Source organism: Arvicola amphibius, chromosome 1 (assembly GCF_903992535.2).
Source record: "Arvicola amphibius chromosome 1, mArvAmp1.2, whole genome shotgun sequence".
Taxonomy (NCBI): domain Eukaryota; kingdom Metazoa; phylum Chordata; class Mammalia; order Rodentia; family Cricetidae; genus Arvicola; species Arvicola amphibius.
Genome location: NC_052047.1, coordinates 99,459,342 through 99,470,796, shown reverse-complemented (window position 1 = coordinate 99,470,796; position 11,455 = coordinate 99,459,342). Strand labels below are relative to the sequence as shown.

The 11,455-nt window shown below is 58.8% G+C and overlaps 1 protein-coding gene across 1 annotated transcript; it reads right to left on the bottom strand.

Moving 5' to 3' along the window:
* Positions 1-706: 706 nt before the first annotated feature.
* On the bottom strand, positions 707-9,986 carry Klf16 (Kruppel like factor 16). The gene is given in 7 exon segments (XM_038339804.1): positions 707-1,529; positions 1,532-1,691; positions 1,693-1,731; positions 1,733-1,803; positions 9,455-9,563; positions 9,565-9,663; positions 9,665-9,986. Coding segments are annotated over 7 exon segments (756 nt in total). The 5' UTR covers positions 9,914-9,986; the 3' UTR covers positions 707-1,500.
* Positions 9,987-11,455: the final 1,469 nt, after the last annotated feature.

Genomic DNA, 11,455 nt, shown 5'->3' with positions numbered 1-11,455 from the left:
GGAGCCGGGATGGAGCAAGATACAACCAAAAGACACAAAATAGGGTCTCAACCCCTACCCCACCAACTAAGGCATCTCATTTCTGTGTCCAAAGAGAAGGGGCAGATGGAAGTACCTGGGAGGGTGGCTGGCCTAGGACCCTCCGAGCCCAGCTCCAGAAGGGAGGTTGTCCCTCCAGGTAGGCTCAGGGGAAGGTGGCTATACCTACAGCCTCCCTCATTGGATGATGGAAGGTTCCGGAACAAATGGAAATGTCAGAAACCTCCTACAGCCAATATGGGGCAGCTCAACTTTCTCTTCCGGGAGAGACCACCCAACCAACCCTCATGTTCAGGTGAGACCTCCCCCCAACACTCATACCCCTGAGGATAGTGGCCACACAAGGGGAGGCCCCTGAAACAAGGAACTGGGAAGCCTGAAAAAATAGTCCTATCCCAGCAAAAACAAAACAAATAAAAACAAACAAAAAAACCCCGAGCTGTCCCAGAAGGCTCAGGAGCTGAGCCCCTGCTTCCAGTCCTGATACGTCCCAAGATCACCTTCCCGCAGACACCCAGGGAGTTTGGAGGACATGAGGGGGGGGCAGAGCCCTGCAGCCCTTGCCTGGATGACCCACACAGTCCTACAGAAGATTGTCTGAGACGCAAGGCGGCCGCAAAGGCCCCAACTCAGGGACCCTAATCCAGCGGGAAGTAGGGGAGCAGGGCCCCCCCAGGCTTCAGACGCCCACTGTCTCTCTCACACATAAACACCACACCCGATGGGGTGCCAGGCCCCCCATGCCAACAGTCAGAGAGGACAATAAATAATTTGGTTTCCCACCTGCCCAACAGCACACCCCACAGTATGGACGTGCTGATGCTCGATGAAGGCACCTCCACACGCCGCCTGTACCCCCAACCATAAGTCCTCTGAAAACCGCAGTGCCTCCTATCTTCCCAGGGCTGGGGATGCGAGTGGCCCCTTACTGAGGGCAGAACCTGTGGACACCTGAGATTTGAGTACCCCTGTTTGGGGGGGTCAAGCCAGGCTGCACCCCCTCCATTTCCGCTGAACTTCCGCCAATGGCTTTCAGTGGGGTGGGGACAGGTCGGGGCCCACGGGAAGCCCCCAGTCACCTATGGCTGTGTACCTTGTGTCCCAACCTGGAGGAGTGACGAGGGGGCTGAAGATTAAGGAGTGGGATTGTGGCCCAGGCTTCATGCCCAGTGCCACCCAGGAGGAAAGGAAGAAATGGCAGCAGGGGACACGGAGGACCTGCTGACTGCCCATTTGGGGATTCCTGCCAGAGGGGATGGGGACAGTTAATCATGGCTATTTACACACGGAGCCCAGACCACCTCCCAGGGCCCCTGGTGACCAAAGTCCATTCTCAGTCCCCTTGAGGCTTCCTTGATATGGGCTGGGACTCCAGAAACACGGAGGGCAAGATGTCCCTTGATGGAAAACCCTGCCGAGGCCTAGCAAGCCGGCCATTCTCAGGGTGGACAGACCAGGGCTCTATAAGCTGGCAGGAGCTGGGCTAGGACAGGGCTTGGTGCGGGACTGCCAGCCAGGCTGCAGGGCAGTGAGTCGCTGGGTGAGGTACTCCGGGCACCGGGTCGCCGCAAGGTAGTGCCGGGCGGAAGCCGGGGTGGCCGTCGGGGCGTGCTGTGTTTAGATGGTCACTTGCGGGTGAAGCGCTTGGTACAACAGGGGACAGGGAAACCGCTTCTCGCCCGTGTGCGTCCTGGTGGTGGCGGGCAAGCTCATCAGAACGAGCGAATTTCTTGTCGCAGCCAGGCCAGTCACAGGCAAAGGGGCCGTTCACCTAGACAAAAGACAACATGGTGGGTGTGGCGGGGGGGCAAGGAGGGGGTTCCTGTAAATCCCAAGGCTTCCACCTATCTACAGAAGTGGCCCTGGCTAATACGGTGGGTCCAGCAACTGGGCCGAGGGCCTCTCCATTATCTGGACTTCCCATCTCGCTGTTCTGAAATCACGGAGCGGGGCCACTACCTGGCTTATGCGGTGCCAAGAACAGAACCCAGGGCCTTCTACATGCTAGGGGAGCACATCTCCCTGAGCTACAGGCCTGTGGAGGCATGACCCCAGCACAGCCAAGAATGAAGAAAATCTTGCCTCGGCCTCCCAAGTGTTGGAGCTACAGAGTGGGCTGTCCACGGCTGACCTATGTCCATTTAATGCCCACCCTTAAAAAAAGGTCCTCAGGCCCGGGCGGTGGTGTGCGCACGCCCTTTAATCCCAGCACTTGGGAGGCAGAGGCAGGCAGATCTCTTGAGTTCGAGGCCAGCCTGGTCTACAAGAGCTAGTTCCAGGACAGGCCCTAGAAATACAGGGAAACCCTTCTCGAAAAACCAAAAAAAGAAAAAAAAAAAAAAAGTCCTCAGGAGTCCTAGTCCTCAACAGCATCCGTGGGGGCACTTGAAAGGAGCCATTTTCTGGGTGCTTGTACACCTGGATATAGGGCAAGCCATCCCCCATACCACGGACCATCAGCAGTCTCGAGTCAGACCTGCTAGTTTCCGTCTGGGGTTCTGAAGCTGGGGGTATAACAAGACTTTTGTTCCCCCACAATCCCAAGCTTCGCTTAAATTCAATCACCGGGTGTAGAGAGAGTGCCCCAGGGGTGTGGGTCTCACAGAGGAGGTCAGTCAGAAGCAGGTACCTTTGGGCTGAGGCAAGACACCACTACGCCGCGTCTCCTCCACTGGACCACTCCACCGTGACTTGAGTGGCCCCCTGACCCAGCCTAGGACCCACTGGCCATAGCTCTTGTCCCCCAGAGACACACCCCAACACCAGACTTCACTGTGTGATTAGCCCCTTCCAGGCCTCCATGGACCAAGAGGCCCAGGGGACTCACCGGGAGCCCCCATGCCTTGGACCTGGCCTGTCTGGCCCCAGGCTCCAGTTCTGGGGACAGGGCCTGGGTGCTCTGGGTACCCAGAAGCCTGGAATTTGCTGAGGCCCAAGGGGGTGGAAGGGGTGGGTTTGTGCACACAGAATGTGGACCTGAAACCCCGTACAATTCCGCTCATTGAAAGGGTCAGACTCCGGAGGCAGGGGGCAGAACCAAGTCATTTGGTGACCAGCAGGCCTAACCTCTGCTAACTCACAAGGGACTAGCACCAAGTCACCTGGTTTGGTCCCAGGCTGATCCACTGGGTAACAGGTACTCAGGCTCATGTCCCATCAGAAAGTGGCCAAGGGACCCGCCAGGACAGGATCATGGAAGTGAGGGAAGGAAGTGGGGAGGAAAGCGACCAGAAAGGGGAAACAGATACCAGGCTAGGCCGAAGGCCTGGGTGATTTGGGTGTCATCTTTGCTGTAAGAAGCTTAGGGGATCCCAGGAGAAAAGGACCGGGGAGGGGGGGGGGGAAGTGGGCGGGGCCAGCACTAGGCGGGACACAGCCAACCCTGGCCCCAGGAAGCAGCCAGATGAAAACTATCTCCATCAGGCCCCCTGCAAACCACACCCCCACCATGGGGGTGCAAGGAGGCCAGGAAACTGCTTCTGGGGTGCCCATGTGCCAATTTTGCATGTCATCCAGACAACCTGAGGCCCCAGGAAGTTGCGGACCCTAAGCAGGAAATGAAGAGAGAGGGATTATTGTTCCTAGACGGCTGTCAGCAGTCTTTAGCATTTCCAAAGTGTCCCCTAAGTGATTCGAAATGCCAGGGTCCCAATAAAAACGTTGTCGGGCGGGTCCAAAACAGTCTCAGAAAGGACTCCTCCTCCCCTACCCCAGCTCCAGCACAGTGCCCACGGGGCTCATTCTGAGGGGAAGGGATGCTTGGTTATGGGTGAGGTTCCTAGCTTTGGAACAAACCCTGGGTGACGGGAACTATGTCCTATGTCGTCCAAGGGAGACATGTAATCCTGTCGCCATTTGCAAACAGAGGAGAGGAGGGAGGGAGTGTGAGAAAAGGGGACATCCCCTAGCACTCAATCAGCTTATTCCCCTTTCAGGGCCTCCCTGTGGGGCTGGCTCCCACCTCTCGCCACCGAGTTCCAGTTAGCCAGAACAGGTCGCAGTGGAGGCAACCGCTGCCAGGTCGCCAGCCCCCCGGGAACTCAGCTGCTGCACTAGCGCGGCGGTGGCGAGCCGGAGACGTAGGCGGTCCTAACCGGCTTTGCTCACGTGGTCTTAGCTCCCGCCCTGGGGGGAGGCAGAGGCCGTGGCCAGGGTCGCCTTGGTAAGGGGGGGACGAGGGTGGGGCTTGCTGAGCCAGGAGCCTGCCAGACCCCGCCCTCACGCCTAGGGTACTGGGGAGAGCACGTGTGCACACCGATGCGGGTAGTTGCGCACGGCGCACCCACCTCAACGTCGAGGTGAACACTTGCCAAATACCTGGCCTGGCTGTGCTACTGTAAGTATCTGGATCTACCTAGAGGGCTGGGAGCTGGAGTTAACTTGGGGGAGCTGCAGGCGGGGCCCCTCACAGCTCCAGCTACTTGACAGCAGGGAGGAGAAGGGTCAGGTGGGTGGGGACCACTCAGGAAGGGGCCCTGTGGCTTGGCTGTGGACTTGACCCGCTGACTCAGGCTGGGCTGGGGTGAGCTGGGGACAACTCCGGGCCTCTAAAACATGGAGGTTGTGACATCCTGGGAACTTGTTCCAGGAGCGGAGTGGCCAGCAGAGGGGGACCTGAAGGTGTAGTTTCCATCAGCCTGAGTCCTGACCTCCTCGGGGAGGCCTGGACTGCGGTGTAGGCTTGCTGAACCTCCACCTTGGCTGGAGTAGATTGGTGAAGTCCAGACCTTGGCTTGCTACCCCTTCCCTGTGGAGCATTACCCCCTGCAGCCCTTCTTTACTCAGATGGTGGTCTCTCCCAATATGGTGTCCTTCCCCAACACCCAGCTGTGAGCTAGGTCCTAAAATGTCACAGGCTTCAGTATGGCACGCAGTGGATGCTTAATGCTTACTTAACTGTGGGAAAGTCATAGACCTGGGACTCCCACTATCTGCCCACGTACGGAATAGGGGACAATGGGCTAATGAGATGCCTCTTGCCCACCAGAGGGACCTTAACCCTAACCTGAGCTAGATCTCCAGGACCAATATGGTGGGAGAGAATCAACTCCTCCAAGATGTTCTCCGACCTTCACATACGCACGATGACACACACATATGACCCCATATATCACATACACACGCATGCACACACAGTAAATAAAAAATTAAAACCAGGTGGTGGCAGTGGCAGAGTTCGCCTTGAATCCCAGCAGAGGCAGGCAGATATCTGACTTTGAGACCTGCCTGGTCTACTGAGTGAGTTCCAGACTAGTCAGGCTACTGGGATAAAACTGAGTCTCAAAGCCAGGTGGTGGTGGCACAACGCCTTTAATCCCAGCACTCGAGAGGCAGAGGCAGAGGCAGGAGGATCTCTCTGAGTTTGAGGCCAGCCTGATCTACAGAGCGAGTTCCAGGACAGGCAGGGCTACACAGAGAGTAACTAAGTTCTCCAATTAAAGGGTGGCAGCAGGACCTCGCCATCCCCTTCTCCCTCCCAGAGGGCCAGGATGTCTGACTACTCCCCACCTCTCGGGAGCACCCCACGAGACTATGCCACTCCTCAGGACACCACACCAACCCACCCCTCCAAAGGGCAGTCAGGCCTCTGGCTGGTATCATTTTGCCAACTCCCACCCCATCTGGGCTGCTTTTATCAGAAGCCTAGGTGGGGGTGTGGGTTATCACCCCCCAGCAATGTAGCCAGCCCCAGCTGCTGTGTCCTCGAAGGAGGAACTGAGTTGAGGATTTGAGTAGGCTAGCAATCCCCAAAGGCCACCTGAACCCCTTTCTACAGGGCTTCAAATCACACTAGGAATCTTCTTGCCCCTCTGCCTGCAGGTGACCAGGCTCCTTCCCATTTCAGGCCCTCGGTTCGGTTTCCCCCATCTGTCTCTCCTGGAAATAGCTTCAGACAAATTAGAACCACTTCTAGGACTAACCGCAAAGCTAGGGGTGTCCCTAGCCTTTTGGCACCCCACCCCCCAGACACCGCCTGCCTCTTCCGTCCTAAGCACCCCCCTCTATAAAGAGAAAGAAAGTCAGCCCAAGACACCCCAACCTACAGTAGCCCTCAAAATCCCAGTCCTAGGGCTAGCCTGCTGTTCCCACGCCAGCCACACTGTTCCCGACCCCGCCCAGCTACACGGTTATGGATAAGCAAATCCCCCACCTTCAGACTTCATGTTTAGTGGGCACAGGACAGAAGACGCCCACAGTGACCCTACACAATCCCAGTAACCATAAATACTAACGTTTTTTCAGAAGTATGTAATGTTTTACATTACTGTGTGTACGCAGGAGCGTGTGCTCCACAGTGCATGTGAAGGTCGGTCAGTGGCAATAGGTGGGGCTTCCTTCAGTGATGCAGCTGGCTCTGTAGCTAGCACACCCCATTACCCTAACGCTTCTCAGACCTAAGGAAGCGATTTCCAAATATACTAGGTGACCAGAGGCCCTCCAGCAGATACTGGGCAGTACCTGGGGACATGTGTGCTGTTCCCAGTTAGGGGGAGCCCATGGCATGGGAGTAGGTAGAGGCCATCCTGCAGCACCCAGGACACCTTACTGAGAAACAACCTGGACCCAGAGGGGTGAGACCCTGCGTGGATGAGTCAGGTCTCTCAAGCTTCAGGGACCGGATCAAGGGACGTCCCCGGTTCCTGCCAGGTCTAGGGAAGAAAGGGTGCCAGAGATGGAGGGGGCTTGAAGAGCAGAATCAGCAGCCAGCCTCTCCTCCCGCCCCCGCCCCAAGGCTGGCTCGCTTGGCAGTATCCATGGCAACAACGTCAACATCCTCCCACAGCCCTAAAATCCTTCTCCACCCCAAGCAGGGGCCCAGAGTAACTGTGACGTTCAAGAGTGCCAAGCTCTGCCTACTGCCTAGAGTCCCTTGGATGGGGGTGTTCTGTAAATCCCTAGGTACAACGGGATGTACATAACGGGACCCTTCGCCCTGTTCTGTCTGTCTGGATCCAGTCTACAAGTCAGGCAACAAGTGGGTGTGTGGAGACACGGCTTCCCCTCCCGTGCACAGCCTTGGGGCATGGCTCTGCTTCTGCAGGGGACCAGATCTATCTATCCCTGCTCTGCAGCTGAGGTGAGTCCCACTGGCCCTGGGAATGGGTTCTGTGCCAGCTTCCCCTGCGGTGTACAAGAAACAAATCCCTTCCACGGAAGAGGCCTGGTTAAGTCAGAGGTAGCTCTTGCTTGTAATCAGGAGAAAGCTGAAGCAGGATTGCCTCAAAGGTTTCAAAGCCAGTTCTGGGCTACAGAGCAAGAACTTGTCTCAAAAAAAAAAAAAAAAAAAAAATAAAAAAAGAAAAAAAAAATAAAAAGAGGCTTTTAAATCAACTGTATGGTTCCAAGTATAGTGGCCCACGCCTTTAATCCCAGCCTTCGGGAGGGCAGGAATCAGGCGGAGCTCTGTGAGTTTTTGAAGCCAGCCTGATCTACAGAGTTCCAGGATAGCAATGGCTACATTAAGATAGACAGGAGTCTATCAAAACAGTCGGTTTAAATTAACTATATAGCAATACTCAAGTCTATGGGATCCCCAGACACCTCAAAAATGACATTAAGGTGCCTGGATTCAACATGGCTCTCCTGGTTGCACAAATGGTTATTATAAGGGGAATTTGGGGGACATGAGACCAGGAAGGGGCATCACATTCTCCCCCACCGTCATCCTGTGGACTTCCACTTCTTGGCCTCAGTTTCTCTGGCATATCAATCAGGTCAAGCTTCCTCCCAGCTTAGGGGTAGCTTGCAGCCATGGACAGACGGACAACAGGATTGTCTCTTGATGTCCCGGGGGTGGGGGAATGTGCTGGATTCCTCTTTCATAGACCCACCAAGAAGCCAAATTCTAGGAGCCAGGAAGAATACAGGTGTTGGCCATGCAGGCCGGGCTCAGTCGGCTCCCATTACAGTACAGCCAAAATCAGTTGTGAGCCAGGACACCCTGGACTGCAGTCTGTGGGAAAGAGAGGTCTTTCTCAAGAGTCACGAGGAAAACACACAAACACACACACACACACACACACACACACAAAATCTACCTTGCTATCGCTGTGCCCCTTTGAAATGTTCCATAGAGATAAATGTGCAGCTGTGTACAGCAGAGTGGGGAGTTGCCCGTTCCAAGTCCTGTCCATTTGCACACCAACATGGGGTGGTCCCTAGACCGTGGTCACAGGGACTAAGACAGCAGCTGAGGGACAGAGTGAGAGGAGGCACCATCCATGCCCACCCTCTCTGGCTCAGCAGACACCAAAGATGGCGCCTCCATCCCACCAACCTACCCTGAATATGCCTGGAGCCACCCACACAGCTACGGAGGCTGAGACTCTCCCAGTGTGGCCACAATGGGAGCCCCTGGACCAAGTTATCTTTGGGTGCCCCGTTGCCCACAGCAAGAGCAGGGCAGCCTGAATTTTTTATGTAGACAGGAGATGGCAAGACCTAAAGCAGGGTAAGTTAGGCGGATGACAGAGGCGGGTCGCCCTACCCCCGGGAAGCTGCAAAACTGTTCATTCCACCACCGCTAAAGAGGTGGATTTTCAAATCCTAGAGCAACATTCCCAGCTAAAATGGATAAAGCCTTGGGGCGACCAGGACGGGGAACAGTCAGGGCCTAGCAAAAGGTTTCCCCTAACCAATCCCGAGGGACTGGACTTCCCAGAAACCCCGGTGTGGTTAAGTTTCGCTGCCCACCTTGGACTTTGCGCAGATCCATCACAGGTGTGTGAAGAGCGCAAACACGGGGTTGGGTGGGGTTGTGGTGGGGATTTTAATTTTCAGTTTTCCATTGGACTGAAGACCCAAGCCCCTAACTTCAGATCCAGACCGCGGCCCTCCCTCCGCCACAAGTACACAGAATGGAAAGGAAACCACCCCCTCACCCCCACCACCCCCTGGCCCCGCGCCAGGTACTTTCGCCGCCCTCCAGAGGGAATCCGCGCAGATACCCCGGAGGCAGTGACCAGGATCCTCCCACCCTCTTCACAGATAAGGAAACTGAGGCTGGGGGTGGAGGGACCGAGGAAGAACTACGGAACCGGATGTTCTGACCACTTAGCGCAAGAGACCATGAGCGCTGAGAAACAGGACAAGAACACGAAGTGGGACTGAAGGGGTGAGAAGCTGGGGGACACGATCGCGCGCGGTGGACCCACCGTGCAGGGGTGGATCCCGAACAGCCACCAGGGCCGCCCTCCGCGCGCTGCCCGACCGCGTGGCCGCCACGCCCCCTGCGTGCGCCCCACCCACCATGTCCCCCGCCTTCCCGGTCGGCGGGGTGGCAGAGGGCCGGGCGCGCCCCCCTCCCCGCCCCCCACGCGCCACGCAGTTTCGGGGTTCCCAGTGAGGTGGGGGAAGGGGCTTCCCGAGAGCGCTCCAACGCCCCCCTGAACCCCACGGGGGCTAGAAACGTGGGGTTTACCTGTGTGCGTCCGCAGGTGTGACTTGAGGTGCGAAGACTTGTAATAGGCTTTGGCGCAGCCTGGGAAGGGGCAGCGGTGGCTCTTGGCGGCGCCGGGGGCGCGGGCCCGAAGACGGCGACGAAGCGGCCGAGGAAGAGACCGGAGAGGTGCCCCCCGCGGTGCTGGCTGCGGCGGCCACTCCGGGCCCGCCTCGCAGATCAGCACAGGATGCTGGCGGCCAGCAGGTGGGGCGCAGCAGTGGCGCCTCCCGGCCCCGGAACGGTGGCTGGCGGTGGCGGTGCCCCAGGGGTCCCCGGCGGCGTGGCCTCACGGCGCGTGGCGCGCACATCCAGGCCGGCTGTGGGGCCCGCGCCCTCGGGGCCGGGTCGCCCGCGATGCACTACGGCTCCTGAGGAGATGGCCATGAGGACGTCGGCGGCGAAGTAATCCACGCACGCCACGGCCGCCGACATGCCGGGCAAGGACGCGCGAGCGCGGGATCGGCGGCGGGAGAGAAGCGGAGGCGGCGGGAGCTGCGCCCGTCCGGCCGGCGGCGGCTGCTGGAGTGCGGGAGGCGGAGGAGGAGGGGAGGGAGAAGGCGGCCCCGGCGCGCCGCCGCCGCCCGCGCTCAGCCCCGCCCCGCCTGACGCGCCCTGACGCACCGGAGCCCGCGGGGGCGGCCGCGGCCCGCCCCGCCCGGAGGACGCCCCCTCGGGGCTCAGTGGCCACGCCCTCCCATCGCGGTCACGCCCCCTCCTGCCGCGCCCTCCACCGTCCGGAGAGTCGCACGCCACCGCGGGTGGGCGGAGCTCACTCAGCTGCGGTCCTTCCCCACTTCCACACCCTTGTGTGTTGGCAAAGCACCCGGCGACCCCCAGCACCCTAGATCGTGCCCTCTCCACACGAGAGAAAGCCAAACGGAGAGAAACCCAGCCCGCGGCCTGATACGCACTACCCCCACCGGTGCCCTTTCCGGATTGCCGCCTCCCCACGCTCTGAGAGTTACGCCCACTCGGCGACACGCCCACAAACCCTACCCCAGTCTCGGATGCCCCACCTCCCTCCCCAGTGCGCGCCACGCCTCCTCCGGGTCCGCGCTCCATCTCCTCCTGGACGCGCCCACCACGCTGTGCCGGGTGCGCAGACGCCGGGAGTCCTCGCCTCTCCAATTTGTCCCTCCCCCCACACACTAGCACTGGGGCGCGCCCCTGTCCGCGAAGGGGAGGGGACAGCTGGAATCCGCACGTGGCCAGGGTGGGGGTGCGGAAGCCCGCGTCCCCGCCCCCGAGCCACGTGCGCGACCCTTCCCCCTCTTCCTCGCCCTGGCGCCTGGCCGGAACCCGGCAGCCCTGATTCCCCATTTCTAGGGTCCCCAATGCCATGCATGTCTTGGGGACAAAATATTCCGGCAGTGGGACTTTGGAACGTACGGTGGTGCCCTACACCCCACTTGGCCGAGCGAATCTGTAGAGTTCGTTTTTGCGCACTGAGATTCGGGAATAATCGGAATGGCAAAATGAGCGGGGCTGCAGTGAAAAGGTCTGTCTCGGTCACCCGCTCGAAGCTAGGGACACTGGAGTTCCGGGCGTTCCTTCCCTTCCTCGGTTGGGGGCCCTTGAGACTGGAGCAGGGAAACTGCGGCTAGCTGATGGAGCGATTGGAAACTCGTGTAGATGATTCGGCCAAGTTGTGAAATGATGGTCCCCTAAAAGCCCCAGGCCCCAGTCGCCCGGTGCGCGGAAGTCGGCGCCCAGGCTCCCGCCCCTTCCTAACTCCCGCCCGGTTGTGGAGGCCATGCAGTGGCCCGGACGGCCTCCAGGGGGCGAAGCACACCAGCCGACAGCAGTCTGTCAGTCAAGGCTCCTCATGGTTGTTCCCAGCCGTGGCTAGACGGTGGCAGTGATCCCTGAGTGTCATCTCTACCTTCCTCACATGCACCCCCAGCTGACTTCCTCAGGTTCTACCTCTCTGCCCTCGGGTCGGCCATGTTTCCCTAAGAACCCTCTGTGCTTGGT